This window comes from Meleagris gallopavo, chromosome 25, assembly GCF_000146605.3.
Source record: "Meleagris gallopavo isolate NT-WF06-2002-E0010 breed Aviagen turkey brand Nicholas breeding stock chromosome 25, Turkey_5.1, whole genome shotgun sequence".
In the NCBI taxonomy this organism is placed as follows: Eukaryota; Metazoa; Chordata; class Aves; order Galliformes; family Phasianidae; genus Meleagris; species Meleagris gallopavo.
The window spans coordinates 5,203,967-5,226,176 of record NC_015035.2 but is presented as its reverse complement, the minus strand read 5'-3'; the positions used below and the strand labels follow the sequence as shown (position 1 = coordinate 5,226,176).

The window sequence follows — 22,210 nt, the reverse complement described above, 5'->3', positions numbered from 1 at the left end:
CCCCAAAAATGTGGCTTTTTCTCCATGAAATACCTGTATTTCTCCCCAAAGTTGTGGCTTATTCTCCCAGAAATACCCGTCTTACCCAATAATAAGGCTTTTTCTCCATGAAATACCTGGTTTTTCACCCAAAAATGTGGCTTTTTCTCTCCAAAATAGCTGTGTTTTTCCCCCCCAAAATGTGGCTTTTTCTCCTAGAATTAACTGCTTTTCCCCAAACATATGACTTATTTTCACAGAAATACGTTTTTCCCCAAAAATGTGGCTTTTTCTCCATGAAATACCTGTATTTCTCCCCAAAGTTGTGGCTTATTCTCCCAGAAATACCCGTCTTACCCAAAAATAAGGCTTTTTCTCCATGAAATACCTGTTTTTCCCCCCCAAAAATGTGGCTTTTTCTCCCTGAATTACCTGTTTTTTGCTGTCCAAGTCAGAGTCAAACTCCCACTGTAAGGGAAACATCCCAAGGGAATCCATCTTCACTGCTCACTCAGTTGCACCAACATAAACACTATCAGAACACACAGCAAACTTGGGCTAATTAAAGAAAACCACGTGAATGGCGTTGTATCATTTTTATTTTAAGCCTCTTTACACAAGGAATGATGTTGGAATGCAAGGTGCGATACACTTTACACAACGTATATTAACAACATCACTCATTCCATTTGCCTTTATAAAATGGTTTTGGAAAGTTTTCACTGAATCCCTACTTACACAAACTGTTACAGTGGGGTAGAAATCAAACAACTGACAAAATATAAATACCAGAGAATCTAAGATGGACTTCTGGCATTTTAAAACACAAGTCTCGTGGACAATACAACTCTTATTTTTTTGTACTGCAGAACAGCAAGACGGAAGTCAGACAAAGTGATTTGAACATCCGAAGAAATACATAAATATCAGTACCTTTGCAGGTGAGATGAACAAAATCCTTTTTCCTGCCATTCTCAAGGACACTCCTGCCTCTGGAACAAGGACCTGCCTGCAGGATCCCGCTTTACAACTGCAAGCCAGTGGCAGGAAGGGATCGCAACTAGCACAATATGGACCTGAGAACTACAGTTCCTGTGCAGATCCACGATCACTGCTACTTCTGTTGTCAACCAAGTGAAAACACTTAGTAAAGTTCAACGAGCACTTCAAATAGAATTAAAATACACTAAAACGATTTGAAAAAGTCTAATTTCTGAATGATTTCTATATATGCATATATAAGCAGCTTGGCTTTTTCAGTGTTGTTCTGTTTTGTTTTTTTTAATAATAGAAAAAAGAATAATCTATGTAGACTAAAAAAGGTTGATTATAAAGTAGCATAAAAGCGTAGTAGCACATGTCACACAATGAGGCATATTTTCCTCTTATTGAAATGCTTAACACGACTTTACAGAATTAAAGATCTGTATTTTAAAAAATGCATCCTTGTCTCTAAAGCAGCAGGTGCTCTATCAGACAGAGAGGATGCTGCACAGGAAGAAGTCTCAATGAAAGACAGCAAATAAGGGCTCAAACTGCGTAACAGCTGGCTAAGCCAGGCAACTGACTGTCTTCAAAAAAACAAAAACAACAGATCAGGTTTAGGGCCACAGGTCAGAAATCCTCCCTAGGTGTTTAACCTCCTCATATAATTCAGTCATAAATCACTTTGATTTATTTATAAATTGAGGCCATCTCTAGGACTGGAGAGGAACAAACATTACCACATTTCCAGAGAGGATAAGAGAACACATTCAGTAGCCGAATCCCTATTTTACTCTGCATATTGTAACTCACTCTTAAGCAGATGTCAGTGCAAACTGTTGCAACCATCAGTGTACCATCAAGCAGTAGCAGCAGTAGTGCTGGAGACAGATTCAGGGTCCGTCTTGTAGTGGTCTGTGGTTCTTCCTCCTGTACTCCTTTGTGTAGTGAGCACAACTACTGGAATTTAGTTCCATATATGTATTTGTGCCTCATGTCAAATTAAAAACATATCTGAGAAAAGCAAGTACTAACTTTCAGCTCAGAAGACTGATAACTGGGAAGTAATTTTAGCATGAAGGCCTATGCCTCACTTCCACTTAAATAACTGGAAGCTGCTGCACGAGCATGGATCAGTTTATAACTGCTATACAAATAACTTCTTCAAATCCAGTAGTGACAGAAAAATATTATTTTAGCACTTGGTACACCACACTTTACAGTATAAAGAATAATATTTCAATAAAACTAAATTTCCTATTTTTCACTATTGCAAGTCAGGTGGATTTGCTACACTTGGGAGACTAATCCTTAGAATTAAAGTGCTTTGTAGAGCATTGGCATCCAAAATCTCGAACATGAGAGACAACTACAAGTAAAATCTGTTGTTGCTATATATAATATATAGCAGGACAACAGGCATCAACGTGAGTACTCATTACATGTCTGGTTTTTGATGGCATCCTGAGCAACACACAGTTTAACAGTGCATAGTACCCCCTACCTCCAACGTACAATCAAATGCTTTAGATTCATTCAGTATTGTTGCAGGTGGCTCTGGACGCCTTGTTTGCATGATCTTCTGTTTAGGATTTTTTAATTCTTCTTCCTCTTCTGTCTCACTTTCACAGACATGGATGACGACACTAGGAGTTGATTCTGTCCCTGCATGAAGCTCATACTTCTCCCCTGAGGAGCAGCAAACAAAGACCATGCTAAGAACATCCCCAAGGAACAGCATTAAGCCACTTCATCACAAAAACTCCTTAATAGCTGCAGTAACACAATCAAAAGACAAGGAGCGTACAAATTTTTAAGTGATGTATTTGTGCTAAGCATTTATAGGACATTTCTAAATGGAAAACCATAAATGCATTTGATAAAATTTAATCCTCCTAATTCCCCATGAAGTTATGTTGCTACTATACCCAGCAGTGGCTTTCTGAGAGGACAAGAAAGTAGCTCCCTTCTCTATACCACTACCTGTTAGAACATTTCTCTCCTGTTAGGACTGCAAAAGCTCCCTCCTCATGAGAGCTGAAGCCAATTCAACAGATTACACATTAGGTCCTTGTGTGAAAGATAAACCTTCCTTTCAGGGAAAATAAACAGCATTGTTCTGACTAAGACCCATGAAAAATTTTTATGATGCAACATAAAATCCATATTAGCATCCTTAACAACTGAAGCCGCCAACCTGCAAGAGACTGAACATCTCGTTCCTCTTCTTGTTTGTTGGTCAATACTAAGATTATAGCAAAATTCAATAAATGGGTGACACAGAGCCAGCACCACACAGTCCAGTTCTGTGTTATAATTTCAGTCAGTTACAGAACGAAGTAAATAGTGACAGCTTACTTTATTCAAGTAAGTAACCTCATGTGAGACTTGGTTCTTTTCACAGAAAAGTAGATAAATGCCCTGGATAAGTACTTCTGAAGTTAAATAACACAACAAAAGCAGGTAAATATCCCACCTGGTCCCAGCTTGGAGACAGCACAAAGGAGGTCATAGTTTATCAGTGGAGTTGCATCTTCAGTCTGTTTCCATCCAACTGGGGGAGATGCAGGTGGTGATATCAGGAACTGTTTAACAGGTTGTGGAGGAAGAAGATAGGACTTGTCTCCTACTTCACTGGACACCTGTACCTAAAGACAAAGGCCAGGAGATGCAGAATGAAATCACAAACATTCATATTCATTTAGTCTGTTTCCCCAGTACTGTATGACTGTTCTCTGTATTAACAATGCTTAATCCAGTCTAGATTCAAAAATAATAGCACAACTATATAACACTTCAGATAAGCAATGCAGGTTAAGAAACTGGTCTGTGTTGACGGTGTAACTGTTGATGAATAGATAATACATGCTCGTGTATAAGAACAAGACATTAATGGCTGCTTCAGAACTTCTCAGAAATGAAACTTACTGTCAAATATGAAGCAAGGGAGAAACAGGCACACATGCAGACCAAGCATTCCAAAATACCTGTGCAAAATATAGCTTCAGCTTTTTTCCATTGAAGTCAGTTTCATGCAGTTCAATCCGTGCTCTTGCTGCTGCCTCTGGATTACTGAAGTTTATCCTTACTCTTCTAAAGCTTTTGAACAACTGGAATGTAACTTGATTATCGTAGACAGTGAAAAGTGCTTCAAATCTTTCCTAGAGATGAAGTACAGAGATTCTCCAAACACAACATGAACGTTTTCACTCGAGGAAAACACATTCTGTATTCACTTTCCTCTCCCAAATCCCCATGCATTTCCTTAACATCCTTCTAAACCTGCATGTTTCATAGTTCTCCCTGACTGCTCTATCTCGCTACTAAAATTCCAGGAGTACACTGATGTGTAAAAGCCCCTGTAGCTCCCAAGAACTGCCATCTAGTGACAGTTACCCAAGAGCACAGAGGTCAACAAAAATAGCTGCACACTTGCACCTGACTTTCACCTGAGCATCTCCAAAAACATGATGTAAATCAGTTCATTTTTAGGCCTGATAAAATAAAGCATAGAATGATTAAGGAAACTAAAACAAACAAACAAACAAACAAAAACCATAGGATTAATGAGATTGCTCTAGGAGAGAAAGACTTATTACCAAATACTGGGTTTTTTTGCAAAAAGCAAAAATAAAAAAAAACAAATATTATTGAATTAGAAATCTTATTAATCATTGAGGAGATTGAACATAACTGTATTGTTAAAGGTTCAACTTGTCTTTATTTACTAGTTCCTTTTTATTAAAAACCTAATTTGCAGATTTTTTTCCCCCAGTATAAATACAGGTATTCTCACTCACTGTAAAAAATCAAATTCAGATCAGCAGAAGAATGCAAACAACATATTTTCAATTTTATTTACTCTGCTTTGATAACATTCAGTTACTCACAGAGATCTACATAAGCAAGCGAGCAGAGAAGAACAACTTTTAAGAACTCTTTCTAAAGGCAAAACTTGTTTAGTTTCAAACTACTCCAATCTCTTTACACAAATCCTGTTGACTCCTGTAATAATACTTATAGGATGAGGTTGCCACTGACTTCCGTTTTAATTAGGACAAAAATAACTCTACAGATGATGCCCACGTTAGTTTTAGAATTATTAGTTTAGCAATTTTTTCTGCAAGCTGCACCATCTCAAGGTCTTCATTAAATCAGAAAATCCATTCCTTCTGACCAAATTTGGTAATGAACAAATGCAGAACTACAATCTAGTGTAATCACTATTTCCCAAATAACATTTGAAATTAACCAGAAGTGGTTACATCCACCAATAGCTTCATCACGCATCCAATCACTCTGGTATCATTAAAGAACACATTGCCCTCAACACACCTGATATGCTCAGACAGACAGACTGTGGGAATACCTTCACAGAAAAAGAAAACGTGACAAATCCCTGGCAGACATGCAATGTAATTTAGCCAGGCAGCATTCTCAGCGCACACTTTCTATATCAGATAATGAGTTATAGGACATGCCGTCTCTGTAGCAGAGCTGAATTAGCCTGGTGCAAGACAATGTTTTGTTGACCAGCTGCTGCTTTCACTGCCCTCTTCCAGAAGTGGTAACAACCACTGACCCAACTGGAGGGTGAGCCACTCTCAAGAGGCTTCGGAGAATGCAGAAACAGGAACAATTTAGTCATCCAAGATTTACAGGTGTATGCAGGAAGGGAGGTGCCACCTTGTCCTCTTCAGTTTTTTCCTCAAACACTCATGAGCTACTAATAGTCATTCCTGATGCTCTTAGATGCAAAGAGCATGCACAAATCTGACTGAATACAAAGATTAGCAGCCTGGGGAAGATTTAGTTTATTATAAAGTCCTAAGCGACTATCAAGAAGTTATTTTAGTTCAAAGCAGAACATGCATTCTAAGAATGTACTATAATCTTTAACAGAATCCTTGCCTTGAAGTAAAACACGGACATTTGCCTTCAGATTATACATAAATCTTCCTTTAAATTTGGTACTTTATATGAAAAGAAAAATCAGAAGAGCCTTTTTGTAGGAGGAGCCTTGTCACCACTAGTAGCAATTTCAAATGCCAGGACATTGCATTACCATCTCCTCTTGGGAAATCTAGTCATTCTTGATCTGAGTTCACTGGTAAATAATTTGGGTGGCTCCCCCCCAGCACAACACACAGCAGTACCAGACAAAACATCCCCTGCTGCCTCTATACTTGCAATGCTGAACCCAGATACACCTCACTTCATCTTACCTTTTCCTCCTGTACCTCAAACACCGCTTCATGCACACTGCAAGCAAACAGTGAGGTAGGCAAGTCGCTTAAATCCATCATCTCTTCCAAATCATCTTCATTTTCTCCAAAAATCATCTGTTCTTCTTCTTCTTCTTGGTCGCTGCTGTACAGATCGGACTGGCCGTCGCTCCAGGACTTCATAGTATCTCTGAGCATCGTTCAACCAATGCAGGACTGTGCTCTAGAGCTCCTGGTAAGGGTCTGCCATTACAAAAACGCACCCAATTAGGGCAACAAAATACTACACTGTGAGTTGTTTTCTGCCCTATGCGATGACGGCAAGTCTCAAACAAGATGTCTGAACAACGCTGGAATTGCCTGAGCATCCCCATTGATGCAAGGGAGATCACCATTTCTTTCAATAAGTAACAAATGCTTTGAATTCATCGTGTTCCTTTAGATAAGGATAGAATCTCACTCACTATTGGCTCAATGGAAAGAAAGCAGTCATGCCCTTCATCTCCTGCACACAGCTTGTAGGGAAAACTCTGTACAAGTTAAACAAACATCTCAGCAACAAGTGAACAGTTCTGCATGTTTTGCAACACAGCATTTATTGCAAGCGGGAAAACAAACCTGAGAAATTTTCATAGAGGGCTCTGAACTACATAAAGCATCGCTTCCATTTGACAAACACATTCCACACAGGCACACACTGCCACTCTCGTTTTTAACTATAAAACCGCAAGGTTAACTCCAGTTTTGTCCAACTCCATCCCAGGGGTTCCACAACTGTAACTAAGCACTATCAGAACGTGGAAGAGGTTCCCTGGGATGGGATCAGATGTGTAACACCAACGTACCATCATTAGGTAAGTACTAACAGAAACAGTACCGTGAGAGGCGTTAACGGACGAGGCAGAAAGCAACAAGGCCAGAAGGGCCACCCCGAGCGGGATGGCAGCTGAACGCTCCATACAGCCACCCCCGCACCGGAAGCGCAGCGCTGCGCTCGCTCGTCCGTGCAGCGCTCTGAGGGCTGCCCCTGTCCCGGCACCGCCCCACACAGCCCCACCGCCCACAGATCCACCTGAGAGCCGCGGAGCTGGGCCGCCCCACAAAGCCCAGGGCGCACCGCCCTTCAGCTTCCAGATTACGAGGAGCGATGGCGACGGGGGACGGCAGCGCCGCGGGTTCCAGGCTCTCTCACACACACACCCGTGTGGAGACGGGGCGCGCAGCGCTAAGGAGCCGCTCCACTCGGCCTGGCTGTGCCCTCCCATTACACCGCGCTCACCTCAAGATAAGACATTCGATGCCCGAGGGGCGGCGGAACACGAGATGGAGGCGGGAGAGCAGCGAGGGCTCAGCGAGGGTTCCCTCAGCACCGAGACGAGCCGCCCAGAGAGGGGCGGCAGCCGGCGCCGTGCGGAGCGATCCCTGCGGGCGGAGGGCGGCGCAGGCGCGCCTGCGTGCGCGGTCCCTCATCCCGCATTGCCTCGGGGAGCTGGGGAGGAGAGGGTGGTGACCGGGATGGAGGGGGGCGACGCTGCGCATGCGCCATCCCCGCCCTCTCGAGGCCAAGTGAGGGGCAGCGCCTCAGGGCGGTCCGTCTGCGATGGGGGTCGGTGGCTGTTAGGGCTGCGTTGGGCGGTCCCCGAGGCTCCAGAGAGGATCGTTGTGCGGAGAAGTGGCCGCCAGGCTGCAGAACGAGCGTCACTGACTCGGAAAGCCCGCACGCAGTTCGGGCTTTAGCATAAATACAGACGTTTCTGCGGTTTAAATGCTCTCTTTTGAAGTTCGGACATGGAAAAGAGTAGATAGTAATAATCTTCAGCTGATCCTTTCCCTCACAGGAGAGCAGAGAATTGGTCAAACCTAAGAAGGGCTTCTGCAGATTCAGTGCTGATTTCGACAACAGTGGAGTAATCTTAATCATTCTCTCCCTTTCCTGGCTGCAGTCAAAGCCATTATTCACGCTGTCCCCTCTCCACCCACTCAGCCTTCACCCACAGCCGCCTCAGCTGTGCCCACCTCAGGAACACAGAAGTACACCTTTGTACACCTCAACCACAGCTGTCCAGATCCCAACATCAGTTGGTTACCTTTATGCCACCATCTGACATTCTCTGCTGCCACCCAGTAACTCTTGGATGAGGCAGTAACATGGCAGTACCTGTTTGTCACAAGCTATAGCATAGGGATGCTGCTTCTGCAAACATACAGAAAAGAATAAGCCCCTGCCTTAAGGTCTAGCCAGGAGTACCACATAGGGCAGCTGTAACATCACAGTGGACGTGACTGCTCTCAGGTTGTTGTTTGTCCACTTGTGGTTTGGGACCCCAAGAGATACATTTAATTAAGAGCACTCTGAGGGTTATAACCACCCCTTGCCTCCCTAGACAAAACCCCATGCAGCAAGCGTTCACTAGTGCCATTCGTTAGTGCCAGTATTTTGAATTTATGGCTGCCCGTGTCTCTGAATGGCATTGCTAGGAAATGGCTGTAAGCTGCCCTCAGGCACAACAGCCTGTACCTGAAGGATGGCATCTCCCAAGTGCATCGTTCCCAACGTCTGTTAGAGGTCTGTACCATCCCAGAGAAGATGCTTTCTTCACCTCAGTGCTGAGCTGGCAGGTGTGCAGAAACCACAGGTCAGGTCCTCAGTCATAGAGCACACAGAGAAACAGTTACTGTCTTAAATTCCTTCAAGATTTTTACTGATTAAAGCTAATTAAAACTATAGCAGGGATATTTATCAGGCCAGACTTCCATAGTTTTTACCAGAATCTTTTATTAAGTTAAATTTCCAGAGGTGTCATCAAAAAGACAGAATTAAACAGACATGCAACACTGCTTACAAAAAAATGAAGCAGTCATCCTCAGGGTTCAACACTGCAAAGCCACGTTTATATATACATTTCCATATGAACATCTTATACATTCAGCCAACACTGCAGCTGTATGCCACAGCATAAAGCTATATGCAAGATATACAGTGAGAACATATTAAGTGCACTGGCGCACTGAGAAGCCACACAGTGTGAAGGCCACAAAAGTCTGTTCACATTCGATAAAGAAGCTAGGAGAGAGTCAAGGACCTATTCTGCCCAATTCATAATGGAGACAGCAATCAGCTGGATTATGTGCACGCTTTTTCAGTGTTTGATTCGGAACAAAATGCTGCACATTTGGAAATCTAGCTATGCTCCGCTGTTTACAGCACACTACTTCTCTGTGGATAAACTGAAGCTTTGACATTTCATGTGTTAAATTATGTCCTTTACAGGAACAGGTTATTTCCATGCTGCAAAAAAAGATGAGCAAGTGGCATGCAGCTCTCCTTTAAATCTTTAGGGGCAGTTTAGTCATAAATGCCTGCTGCAATCCCAGGCATGGCCACCATCACCTCAGCCCTAGAAATATTCTGTAACAAGTCTAAGGGTACAGAGAACTTCCCATTTTCAGTTTCCAAGCTCCGAATTAGAGAAAAGGTAAGGAGGTAATTGTAATCCTGAGCTATACCCTCCTTCTGTTAGAAAGATTGGCTAAGTCCTACACTCAGTTTACTTGTGCCTTCTCAGGAACAGAGACGGCATCTGTAAAAACATAGTGCAGAGCAGCACGTACAATCTTCTGAAAGCTTGTGAGAAAGAACAAGAAAGGAGAAAGTACATTAAAAAAAAGTTAAAATTCAAGTATTGAACGTAGGCACCACAAAGGGGTGCGGATCAGTCTGGCAGTCCTCCCACCATGCTTACCGTGGCTAACAGACTGGCAAGAGTGCAGCTCTGACAACATCAGTGCACCAAGTTCAACCCTATAACCCCAAAAAGCTCCTCAGGCTCTACTGATTTGTGTACTCTAGAAATAGACACACAAATAGCAATATTTCACATTACTCAATAGGAATTACCTCCCTTGGAATCCCCTGTCAGAAAGCTTCTAAAAGCAAGGCGTTAGGAATAAAAACAGCCTTACAATTAGAAGAAAAAGCTAACCAGGAAAAACAAGTGGCTACAAAGTCTGCACATCAATCAGTTGCAGTTTTTAAATACTACTAAGAAACTAAGAACTGGGAAAACGATGCTCAACTACTCAGGATCACCCTATGAATAGAATTCAATAGCAAGCCCTTTTCAGATCCTTTTGATTAATATTTTACTTATATATTTTATACAATCTCTGTAATAATTAAGGAATATTGCCATGTAAAATGGGGAGCTTGTAGATTTAGCACAGTTGGTCTTAAAATAGCTTGCTTCTGTGCCTTCAGAACTATTAGGTCAACTAATTACTCATTCATTAAAAGGAAAGAGAGAAGCCACCGTACTCATACCCTTCCCTGCCAGCCCCCATTGTACTACTTTGTTTTGTATTACAAGGAACAAAAACTACACATAACTTCACAAACAATCTATTACCAGGGACACGGGCAGTAGAACCAGCGTCAACTCCAACAAGATTAATGTACTGGCAGAATTAGCCCATTAACATTGTCATCTTACTTTAGCATAAGTAGTATTGTGGGCAAAAGAACAGTTGGTATTTCTTGAGGTTTCCTAAGCTGCAGTGTATGCAACTAGTTTCAATTGTCAGGTATGCCAAACTGAAGAAGCAACTTCACATATAGGTACATGCACAGCCTCTAGGCATCTTCTCTTCACAGAGGTAGGGATTTATTTTTATTTAAGTTGCACAAAACTGTCAATGCAGTCTCATGTATTTCGAGATTAAATTAGTATTCATAGCTGGCATATGCAAAATAATAGTTCTGTTGTCATCTGTAATAACATGAAGCAGGAGAAATTATTTCTAAGTCAGTGAAGCTCTCAGGTAGTGGAAAAAGAATCTGGCCATGAGTCAAAAAAGAAAAAAAGGAAAAAATACAGGAAGCCACAGCTTTAAGTTCAAGATCCTTCCAAGCCCCTTAGTATCAGGGTTACCTCTTAAAAATGCACAGAACACATTCACTATTCATTTCAGATTAAGTCTTCTAAGGTCACCCTACTACACATACAGCTCAAGATACAACAAAGTAGACTTAAAATTTTGTTTTCCAGTAAAATGATTGCTTTCAGAGAAGATAATATTGAAACGCCAAAAACAGCTGCATACTCTTGTAAATGTTGTACTTTGTCCCCTTCGCTTAACCGGTTTACACCCCTGTGCCTGTTCTCCCTTTATAACAGCCTACAGCCATCTCTTGGAAGCTGGAAAGATAAATATCCTAAGTACACAATGCTTCATTATTCTGGCAATTCTCACTGAGTGCTGGACTGTGCGTGCTCATTTTTCCTACTAGGTCATTCACAGTATTAGGACAGTACCTTTTTTGCTTCTTAGAATAAAGGAGCATAAAATGGCACCCCTACCTACAACACCGTAACACTGCCAAAAGAATGCTGACATCTTTAAGCATTTAAAACTACTAAACAAAGTTGGAAATCCTATCTCAACTACAGAGAGAAAATAAAAATGGTAAAGAATTGGAATCTCATCAAGACTTACTAAAATCCAGTCACGTTATTACAGTGCTGTCCCTGTACCCTTTGATGCAATTTGAAGCTCTTCCTGTGAAACCAGAGAAGTGGCAAACAGTTCTTTTTCTGAACTGCCATGTAATCCAGTGGTGCTAGATAAAGAATTAACATGCTCAGTGCATACATTCAACACAAGCTAGAAAATGGCTATACAAGAAAAGCCCAAGAATACACAGTAAGTTTCAGTGTTCGTGCTTGAAAATAATTAGATTTTATTGCCATGTTAAGGTAGCACGGTGGCTACGTTAGAAACATGAGGGTTTACAACTTTTCTAAAAATCCATCAGTCTCTCTACATAAAAGATTAAATCCTTTCCTCCTCTCACTGTGAACAACTCCTGAAAACCTCTATTTGGAAATAAAACCAGTCCCAGCAGGAGCAGGGCTAAAAATTGCATGGTTACTTCTCTTCCCACAGCTCTCCATTCTCACAGCATCTGCTATTTCATTAGTTTCCTAAAGCCATGATACTGTATTCAGTATTTCATGCTCTCAGATAGCAGCGTTCAACGGAGGACTGTGATTTACTCCTTGCTAAGAGGAATGCTTTCAACTTCACAACTACAGAGAGTTGCTTATTTTAATAATCAGTCTTAAAAGTTAAGTTTGGAGACAAACTTTAAACTATATCAAAGTCAGCTTAATACTTGCCTATATTTTAATCAGGTAAATAAATAAAGGGCATAATTCTGATGAGTCAAATCAGTTCCTTAAAGGTCATTCATTCCTTTTTGCTGTGCTCCAGCACCCGGTACGGTGGAGCAGAAACTCCTCTGGAACCATGTTGCTCCTGCACTATTGGCAGTGTAGCTGGTGTATAAATTTCTGGCGTGTTGTCATTGTTTTCTAGGGCACCATAGGAAAAGGAAGCTTTGAGGTCAGGCTGAACTGCAATTCCTTTGTCATGCATGTTTTGCATGCCTGAAAATAGCAAAAGCAGAGATTAAATGTTTAGGAACAAAAGCACATTCTTCCTGCACTCTCTTAAATCACCGAATTATACAGACTCTGGGTTACTGGCACGTGGCTCATCAGATCCTTGAGCATTAAATGAAAGAATGCTTTTCAGCTAAGCAGTAAAGCAACTAACGGAGGAAATTATGCTGTAGTGAATGCAGGATTGCAATCATGTATTTATCAAATGCTACACCTCTTTTGTACAGATCACCAGAAAGACAGTTTAGCTATACTTCAAAAAATCAGTTTCTGCTCCTTCTGGCCTCTATCCCTTGCCATGTACCTCAGTCTTCCCCAGTAATTACTTCTTCCTATTTGATGAAGACCAATCCCAAGTAAATGCTCAAAACCTGTACTCTTCCAGACAGTAGCCAATGGGACTGTTGCCACACTCTCCCTGGCGTTAAAGGACCCAGAGTAAGTGTCATCAAAGCAGAACATGATGTCTTTCCTGCTTCATAAAAACCATGGATGTACCCCTCCACAAGACAATCAACCAAAGAGAATGGAAAAACAAAGAACAACTTAAGAGAGACTCAAGTTTGATTGAAAACCCAAGAAATAAAAGAAACAGGGCAATAAACCACTGTTACCTGGCATCGCATCCATTGATATATAGGGTTCAAATGGTACAGATTTCTTTCTATTTCTTGTGATCAGGAAGACACCTAGAAACGCTATGAGGCATCTGAGAAAAAATAAAAGATCTTTTGAGATGACCATGAAAATGGAGAGGAGACAATGCCTCATGACAGGCCCTCAGAAAAATCAACACCTACCACAGTAAAGAACTCAGAACTAGAAGAGAAAGATCTACAGAATGAGAAAGAATTCTCAGCTGAGTAACCCTCTTCGACAGTACTGAAATGTAACTAGCAATTGCAACTTCACATCTTTACCAAAATGCAGAGAGAAATTTTCACGTTAATCTTGACTGAGAGCAGAAAGAAAGCATATAAAAATTCTTATCTGCTTTGATGACATTCCAGGATTTTACAGCCTAAACTATGCAAAGTTTTCCACGGATAAACACTGACAATTGTCAATCTTCATTTTTACAGCATGTTGACAGAGGAAGACAGTTAATAACACTAAACTCCCAACTGTTGTTTGTTTTCCTGTGTTAAATTGAAAGGCATTTCGAGTTGCCCTCTGCTTATGGAGAGTTTATCACATCAAACACTGTAACTCAACATTTAGTCCTAACTACAAAGTGAATGTTTTACTGATTATCTCTGCATTGTGTGAACGGCCATGCCCCTAAGAATCAAGATTCCTGAAGTCCCACAATAAGACAGTGAAGACTCAAATAGATGCCCAAGAGATCACTGCTTCTGGTTATTTTACAGTTCTAGATTGGCGAGTAGATAGCCTGAGAGCATTCCACTTCACTCTACGCGTAAATACACTTGGAAAAACAATCCATGTGATTCAACACCCAATAGGATCTCCAGTACAGTCAGCAAGACATTTATTGTGAAGTGTAAAAAGTTATATACAATTATACATAACCTACTGTGATAAAATTCCTCTAGAACATCCATCATCACTCAGATAAGGTATGGAACTATGGGCCACTGTGTACTCTAACAGAGAGAGCATAGTCAGTTTGTCCTTCACAGCACGTTACACATCTCACGTATACGTAGGCACATGTACTTACATATGGATTTTTAAAATTTAGCCATATGAAGAAAAACTACTCAGTTTTCTATAAAGGAAACTTAAAACACTTACCCAAGTGCAAACATACATATATGAAGAACATCTTCACCAGTGAAATCCAGGTAGAAAGTTGCTCCTTGAAAAGGAAATAATTCATGATGGCTTTCTTCCCAGCTAACATAAGCAATTACTGCTGCATTCTCTAGTACTGGTCCCTCCAGAAACTAAGTCATGTAAGATCACTATTTCTATAGTTAGCATGTTTAGTTGGCTTTTTTTTTTTTTATGGTCTTAATACAGAAAAGCACGGTCTGATTTCCACTGCAACAGAAACTGTACACTTACAAACCTTTTAGAATTTGACCACCAAAACAACAGTGCAATTACTATGGCTGCAAGTAAACCTTCACAGCAACTAGTACAAAGTTTCCAATATTGGGGTAGGGAAGGAAATAATGTTAGAACTGTTGCAGGTCACTATGCAAATGAGCCTATGCTGAATTCTCACCAGTTATTACCATATAAACACAAGAGACCACACTTCCTAAGTCTGAACAACAGACCAAACTGGATCTCTCCAGCTACAACAGGATAAAAACTCTTGACTCCAATTAAGCATACACAGCTTAAAAACATGAAATGATAGATGTCACTGTTGCCCTAGATGTCAACAGGATAAAAAGCCTGGCCTACACACTCTGGCTCCAACTCTACATTTCTGATAGAAGTAAATAAAGTTGATTAATCTGAGAGCAGCAGAGTGACTTGGAACATGACAGGGAACAAGCATTAGATAAAGAGTAGGCTGTGGTCTTCCATGGCGTTGAACAGAACTAAAAAGGCAATATGTAATTTTAAGGGGGCAGGGGACTATTTTCCCTACGTATCTAGAAGGGAATTACTATTTACACAGACAGTGCATCCGCTTCATTGTGATGAATACTTTCTCTAGTGTCTTTTTTTTTTTTCTTCCTAGTTTTGCTCATACATCTAAGAAAAATCTTCAAAGCGCTTCCTTAGGTTTGAAGTCTAAGCGGGTTTAAAATGCTCATCTTTGTTCATAGACAAAACTTCCTCTGTGCAGCTAAAGTCTAAGATTGGAGTCATCTGTACAGAATGAAAAGTTGAAAGCAGTTGCATACTATACAATGCAAACAAAACCATCAAGAAGAGACTCATAACAGGTTGGACCAGAGGAAGAAAATACATTAAATAAAATGAATTCACGTTTTGAGAGAGGAAAAAAGGGAAAGCAAACAGCTCCAGAAGAGAGATGACAAGGAAATACAAGTCATTGTCTTGCTGGGTATTCACATTCCTCAGTTGTAGCTAAGAATTATTTTCCAAAACCTTTTGCCCCTCTTTCAGGAATAATCAACACACTGTTTTGAGCACTGTTACCTGCTGTGATAGCTACTGTTGTGGACAGGATGTAGCCAATGCTTGCAATTTGAGACGAGTCATAAAGCTGTGAAGCTTGAGCTAAAAATCTGCAACACAGTGACAGATGACAGAAGTTAACTTGGGAAGAATACTCAAACTGCAGAGTAGTTAACATCAACCAGCACACTTCTCCTTTTTGGAAGTGCCTTTCAATACCTGGTGAATACATTTAAGAAATTTTACTCTCTCAGTACACCTGCATAAGCATCCCCTAGAATTAATAGAAATGATAGATGAACGAACATTCCGCTGTATTAACTAAAGGCAGTGCAATTACAACACTGACATTGGGGCCAGGACGTCACTTGCATTCTGAACAGCTCCTTATCCTTGCTGCTACTTGTGTTTTTACATTATCACAAGAACAAAGGGGAAAAATACAGAGCTTTGATTTCGGTCAGTGCAAATATACTGTATTTCATTGGCCACCATTTCATTCATACCACTGTTTTGCAAATACTTGAATGATGTATAAATTTGAGATCAATACTACTTGGCAACGTCACTACAAGGAAACACCAAGAATGCTATCTTAGGCTCCTGTGACACAGATTTGAAGACGGGTGATAGAAGAGGCCAGACCTTCACACTAAAATTTGATCAGCATTCCGGAAATCAACAACAAACATCTCACTGGTTAGAGATCTGCCAAAACCCGCACAGTTATGGATGAGAGAGATTGTCTTACGTTGCTTGAAAGACTGCTGTAGCAATCATGCACACCAACATGATATAAAATATCGGGTAGTTGAGTTGGAGGTTTCCTCGTATTGAGACAACAATCATGCCTGCCACAGCCTTCACTGTCACAACAGTCATGGAACCTGCAAATGTTTATGAAAATACAGCTGAACTATGTCCTGCTCAGCAGGACAAGAACACTGCACATTCGCTCTATATGTGACCGAGCAACTGCAAACAAAGTCAAGATATATAAATATTCAAACCCTTCTCTTGCATGGAAGGTATTTTATCTTTAAATGTCAGTTATATTCCCAACAACCTTACCACTGTGACCTTCAGTAAATCACAACCTTTCGATATTGCAGTTACAAGGGCTGGGAGCATCTACCACTGTCTGAAGTGTTTAAACATTATTATGCAATCATATTATGGAAGGATAAAAGTTTTCATTTCTGATGACACACTGACACAATTAATAAGACTAAGGAAGTTCTCAAAACAAACCATATCAACTTACCTAGCAAAGCTACTAACAGGAGAATTATTACAACGTAGTTTGCATTTTTTTCTTTGTAAAAATATAGTAGCAGGCAGAATATGATGATCTCTACAAGCTACAAAAGAAGAGAGACGATTAGATGTGGAGTTTATGGCATACTGAACGAGTCAGACATTAGAATCACAAAACAGGACAAATCAAAGGAAAACAAGGATCCTATGCAATTACAGACTAAGTTTAATCCCAATCAAATACTGACATCACAAATCTCAGGCTGTTTTTCATAATGAGGTTTTGTAAATGATCCCTGCAGCACATATCTAATTTAATAGCCAAAGCTATCTCTGTTAAAAGATTTTACAATATTTTTAATGAGACAGTGATGGCTCAAGAAAAAAGTCTGTCTAGGAAAAGCACAGATCGAGTACAATATTTGGGCAGCTCTGGGATAGATGCTCTCAGCTGCCATCAATACTACTTCCACAGGCTAAAGCTGACAGTCAGGGAGAGAGCAAGCTATTTTAAAACTTTTCAGGTAAAGATACTTAAATTCTAACAGAATAATTCAGAGAGAGAACAGTAGGGTTACAAGTTGCACACGTGCACTGTGAAATTGACATTGGCAAAAGTGACATAAGTCCATTAGCAAGTACAAAGAAATACTTCTAGAACTCATAATGAAAAATAATACTTGAAAACCTCTCAACCAGGAATATGGCAGAAAACATTCCCATATTTTATGGGCTATCTTACCATATACAACAGAAATGGCCAGCTCACTAAATGCCTAGTGATATTTTCTCCTGTCATCTTCTCATGACTATTAGGTCCAAATGTAATCAGCAGATAAGTTCCAACAATTGCCAAACCACAGCCTACAAAGGACAAAACATATCGCCCTTCGGCGACCAAAGGACAAAAAAAAAGAAAAAAAAAAGGGCAAAAAAATGGACAGTTAGTGGGTTAGTATGGATGTATGGAATTACGATCTCCCATACGCGTGCCATGACAGCCTTCCAAGTAACTCATTCCTCTGCCCTTCATGCCCTACTTTCAAATTATTATAATTAAGAAACCTCAGGCAACAAGTATGCCATGATTTGAGAAAAAAAAAAACTCATACCAAGTAGCATCTGCTAAAATAACTGGAGTCACAAGATCTGCATCTGGGACTTATCATGCCTTGCACTGCCTACAGCCTATTTTCCAGAAAGTGGAAGAATGAATGTTCCAGCTCTGCAAAGACATGTATGCATGAAATATGGCTGATTCAGTTCTGCCTAAGCTACTGCAGTGCCAGGGACCCAGGCTTGCCATTCTCTGACTCTAAAGAGGTCATGCTGTGCATAGGTCAGCTGGTGAACGCAGGAAAAAAATGAAAAGGAACTGCAGTACTTACTCAAAAATTCCTTGGGCTTCCATTTTTCTTTAATAAATATAATTCCTATGATTGCACTAGCTATAACGACAGGAAGAAAAAAAAAGAGAAACAGGACGATCTATGTATTGGTCCAGTGATCAGTTGTCTCACACTAAAACGCATTCAGACTTCCATGTCAGTCATCTCTTTCCTCTTACCTATAATAGACACTGCACTGAGAGGCACAATCAGTGAAAGAGGAGCAAAGGCGTAAGAAGAAAACACCCCCAGTTCTCCCAGAACCAGCAGAAAAAGTCCACACCACCATGTCTTGGTTTTGAAATAGGCTCGGGGATCTTTGGAACCTGCCAACCGGATATGGCTGTATTTCTAGAAAAGAATAAAAGCACAGAAGCTGTGGCATGCATGATGCTTTTTAACACAGGAGGCAGGATCAATATTTGTTTCATGATACTCACCTGGAGATTGAGTGCAATACTGATAACAAGGTGCCCAAAAATAGCTAGTAATGCACCAATCAAGTTCTCCTGTAAAAACAAAATAAATATACAGATATTACATTTACCTACTGGACCTTGTGCATAAAACCCCAACTTCCTTCAATCTGGAAGACAGCAGAATTAAAATAGTCCCCTCGTATACCCATCAATGAAATCTGTTTTTATCTTCTCCATGTGACAGAGGGAAATTCAAGTAACTTTTCTGTAGCTACGTTCCAAATCTGTGAAACTCAGGCAAAAGATAATCCATTATTAATTGACACTTTATGAGAGAGCTAAATTAATAAGGGCATATTTGGAATCTTTGCAGGAATGTTTCTCAGCAGGAAAGAACAGACTGTTAAATGCAACCTGTCCATTCATTCTTTCCTTTAAATATCTGTTTTCGTAACAGCGTGGCATTCAGCAGCACGTGGATCAGAAACATTTGCATTCTGTGAATCAGCTTTCAAGAACTATTCTGCTCTTCTCCACCTCACCTATAACATCTGCTAGTTCAGTGGGCAATTTAGCTGCATTCAAAAACACCTGAGATACCTTCCTGCAACAGACAGCAAAGCTTGCATAAAAACTTGCAAGCCTGGAAAAAATTTGTGTTAGTCTGGATAACTTTTACAACACACCCAAAACTGTGTTCTAAATGAATTTTTTTTTTGTACACAGAAGTTATGGCGTCCTAAGAGTAGACTGGAATAAAAATCTGACCTTATAAGAAAAGGAGTCTGTGTGTGGCTGCACAGAAACTGCTGCTGTGGCCAGCGGGATTTGCTGAAGTTGCACGTGTGGACTGTTGCCTCCTTCCATTTTTGTTTGAGTGTTTTTCAGCCTCCTGGATGACAGAACTCTTTAAAGAGGCTTGAACTCTGCTGAAGTCAGGTCATTTGTGACTTGGTACCACTTCTTCCCATCCATCCTGCTTTGCTTGCTTGAAATTCTCTGCAGCTTGCCTGCTTTTCTTCCTCTGCTGAGTTATGCCGAGAAAGGATAGGCACCACAAGCAAGGTGTAGATAAGCAAATATTTCTAGCAAGTTAGTGGAGCAGCAACATCATATTCCTCCAAGATGACACTAGGAACGATGTAAAAGAAAGGAGAAAAAAAGAAGAGGAAAAAAAAAAAAATGAATCAGTTAAGTGAACTCAGTACTCAAAAGGCGGCAATGAAACCCTGTAGTAGGATAGTCCATATAAAAATCCCCAGAATCAAACCAACAGCTGCACCTATCAGCAGAAAAAGTAGAATTTCTGCGCCTTCTCAAAAAGCCTCAAGCACAGGAACTCACTCTTCCCAGAACTCACAAACCGGCCCGGCCACAAAGGGAGACGTTTAACAAGCTGTGCCATTCGGAACGCTCGTACCCGAAGTCTCAAAGGCTCCAAGCCCTGTTTTCCCCCCTCTCCTGCCTGCAGACTTCCTTCATTAGCTCAAGAACGCCGTATGACGTCGGCCTCACATCCCAACACGCTGGGCAGCTCTTGGTGCCGCCGGGGGGGGCCGTCACCGCGTCGCGCGGCTCTAGGCGGGACTGCCGGGACCAGACTCACCGCACAGCACCACACGCACAAACCGGTCCCCGGTCCCGCAACACGGCGGCTCCTTCCACTAAAGGCCTCAGGAAGCACCCGTGGCCCTAAGAGACAGACGTGGTGAAAAGACCCCTTCGCACAAAGGGCCACACGCTGCATCAGGGCGCAGTCCGACAAACAGGTGAGGGCTCACTCGGGGCTGCCGAGCGTTCCTCAGTCCGACCTACAGCCTCAGCCCGCAGCTCAGGCCCGCACCGTGCCTGCCGAGCAGAGACCGCATGATTCACGGCCCGCCCCGCGCCGCACTCAGCCGGCGGCCCGCAGCTCCTGTCGCCGCCTGGCCCTGCTCACCTGAGGCGGAGGGAAGCCCTCGGCCCAAGGAGAACCTCTAACAGCAGCAGCGCCTTACTTACGGCCAGGACGTTCCTAGAGCCCGGTCCTAAAAGCAGCAGAGAGCACTCCCCGATTCCACGGCACTCCCGCCCCACAGGAAGACCGGCGCGCCCGTGCACTCAGCTTCTAGAATCACCTTAACGCGCATGCGCGAGTCGCCCGCCTCAAGCCACCTTAACCAGCTGCGTACGCCCAGCAGCACGCGGGGCTGCTTTGAGAGTTTGCCTGTGATTGGAGGTCTACCGGAGTTTTGAGAGAAACAGGCCTGATGATTGGAGCAGGTGGGGGCCGGCCGCTGTCGCGGTAACCAGGGTTATTTCTCCCTTAGTGCGTCGCGCCGCGCCGCGCGGCAGGGTGGGAATTGCGCGTCCCGGTGTACACCGTGCCCCGTGCGGGCGGGGTCTGTAACAGTGTGGCCCTGGCAGATCGGGTTCGTTTGCTTCAGAAGCGAAGTGGTGGTCCTGTTAAAATTCGTTGTGTTGGGTGCGCGAATTTCGTGGCCGTTCTGGAAAGCACGAGGTGCCTCAGATCGTAAGGTCCCGCCCGGTACCGTGCAGTGAATCGTTCACAGCTGGAGAAGGGAAATCCCAAAGACGCGAGTGATTTTCTTTCAAAGCACAGCGAGTATTTATTAATGAAGGCAGTCAGTACAAAGTGACGCCTGGAGAAATTTTTATCACTAATAGTTGGGTGTGCATGAGGGGCAAAACTCCCGGCTTCGCGGTGGCTGTGTTTTGTGGCTGTGTACTGTATGAGGCAGTGGGAAGTTCGCTGCAGGCTCTGGCGGCATTGAGCAATTCCTCGTCCTGTACACAGCCTCTCCCCAGCAATGACTATCACAGGATACTCACTACCTCTACTCAGCAGCATCCCTCCCTTCTCACCGAGCTATAGTGAATTTGAATTCAGTGTTGCAGCATTATTGCCAGTGCAGCTCTACGCCTCATCCTGATCATCGAGGTGTCCATGTTTTTGTTGCGATGGCTGTAGGAGACCAGAACCGGGACTGGCTGCCACCTCTCTACCTCAGGACAGTCACCACACCTCTGCCGAGAAGGGACCTTTGATCCCAGGCCTTCAGATGTGCAGTTTAGAGAAAATCAGTGCTGTGAAGTGCATTGTTAAGATGCACAACAATCTGCAAAAACTGCACTGAGTCACTATTATCAACATTAGTGCTTCAAAGATCTTCCTCCCCCTCCCCTTTGCTTTTAAATAAAATAGGAAAATTAGGAAAAATGCTGATTTTTTTACTTGAATACAGCATCAGTGTTAGATGTGCCTTTTACTTACGCATCCTATTTGAAAAGAAAGCTGGCATTGCAGTTACGTGTTTTCTGTATCTCCATTTTCAGTTTTGTTACTGCTGGCTGTTCATTTTAGGTTTCCAAATTTTCTCCAGTTCTTATAAGCAACACAGGAACATAATTTCAAGCTCAGGGGGAAAAAA

General features: G+C 42.0%; 3 protein-coding genes across 6 annotated transcripts in view; all 3 read right to left on the bottom strand.

Annotated features, from left to right (window-relative positions):
* GRHL3 (grainyhead like transcription factor 3) overlaps positions 1-477 on the bottom strand; it is a 13,336-nt gene extending 12,859 nt beyond the window's left edge. Inside the window, exon 1 of the mRNA XM_019622747.2 lies at positions 412-477. Within this exon, the coding sequence (XP_019478292.1) occupies positions 412-477 (66 nt within the window). The remainder of the gene's footprint in view (positions 1-411) is intronic.
* Positions 478-560: 83 nt separating this feature from the next.
* On the bottom strand, positions 561-7,942 carry RCAN3 (RCAN family member 3). 2 transcript variants are annotated; one of them, XM_003212639.4, is made up of 5 exons: positions 7,468-7,942; positions 6,189-6,431; positions 3,951-4,124; positions 3,440-3,611; positions 561-2,652 (listed from the first exon to the last, which is right to left on the bottom strand). In XM_003212639.4, exons 2-5 carry the CDS (start codon positions 6,384-6,386, stop codon positions 2,444-2,446), a joined length of 753 nt encoding a protein of 250 aa, XP_003212687.1. In that variant the 5' UTR covers positions 6,387-6,431; positions 7,468-7,942; the 3' UTR covers positions 561-2,443. The 2 variants fall into 2 exon arrangements, with proteins under 2 accessions (XP_003212687.1, XP_031412690.1); XM_031556830.1 differs by lacking the exon at positions 7,468-7,942 and adding an exon at positions 7,066-7,253.
* A 1,002-nt stretch (positions 7,943-8,944) lies between these two features.
* NIPAL3 (NIPA like domain containing 3) lies at positions 8,945-22,201 on the bottom strand. 3 transcript variants are annotated; one of them, XM_010723509.3, is made up of 13 exons: positions 22,054-22,201; positions 20,897-21,331; positions 19,548-19,910; positions 18,801-18,869; positions 18,540-18,711; positions 18,361-18,420; positions 17,715-17,860; positions 16,980-17,076; positions 16,467-16,602; positions 15,737-15,825; positions 14,408-14,471; positions 13,264-13,358; positions 8,945-12,634 (listed from the first exon to the last, which is right to left on the bottom strand). In XM_010723509.3, the coding sequence occupies exons 3-13, from the start codon at positions 19,644-19,646 to the stop codon at positions 12,435-12,437; spliced, it is 1,227 nt and encodes a 408-aa protein (XP_010721811.1). In that variant the 5' UTR covers positions 19,647-19,910; positions 20,897-21,331; positions 22,054-22,201; the 3' UTR covers positions 8,945-12,434. The 3 variants fall into 3 exon arrangements, with proteins under 3 accessions (XP_010721811.1, XP_010721809.1, XP_010721810.1); XM_010723507.3 differs by lacking the exons at positions 20,897-21,331; positions 22,054-22,201 and adding an exon at positions 20,781-20,896; XM_010723508.2 differs by lacking the exons at positions 20,897-21,331; positions 22,054-22,201 and adding an exon at positions 20,777-20,890.
* Positions 22,202-22,210: the final 9 nt, after the last annotated feature.

Excerpts from the sequence above, each read along its gene's own strand:
- RCAN3 (XM_003212639.4), bottom strand. The coding sequence starts at position 6,386 with ATGCTCAGAGATACTATGAAGTCCTGGAGCGACGGCCAGTCCGATCTG. Across the intron at positions 4,125-6,188 it reads TTGAGGTACAGGAGGAAAAG|GAAAGATTTGAAGCACTTTT; the intron begins GTAAGATGAAGT and ends CTTCATCTCTAG. Across the intron at positions 2,653-3,439 it reads TGTCTCCAAGCTGGGACCAG|GGGAGAAGTATGAGCTTCAT; the intron begins GTGGGATATTTA and ends GCTGCTCCTCAG.
- NIPAL3 (XM_010723509.3), bottom strand. The coding sequence starts at position 19,646 with ATGGAAGGAGGCAACAGTCCACACGTGCAACTTCAGCAAATCCCGCTG. Across the intron at positions 18,712-18,800 it reads GTATTGCACTCAATCTCCAG|AAATACAGCCATATCCGGTT; the intron begins GTGAGTATCATG and ends ATTCTTTTCTAG. Across the intron at positions 13,359-14,407 it reads ATATGTATGTTTGCACTTGG|ATGCCTCATAGCGTTTCTAG; the intron begins GTAAGTGTTTTA and ends ATTTTTTCTCAG.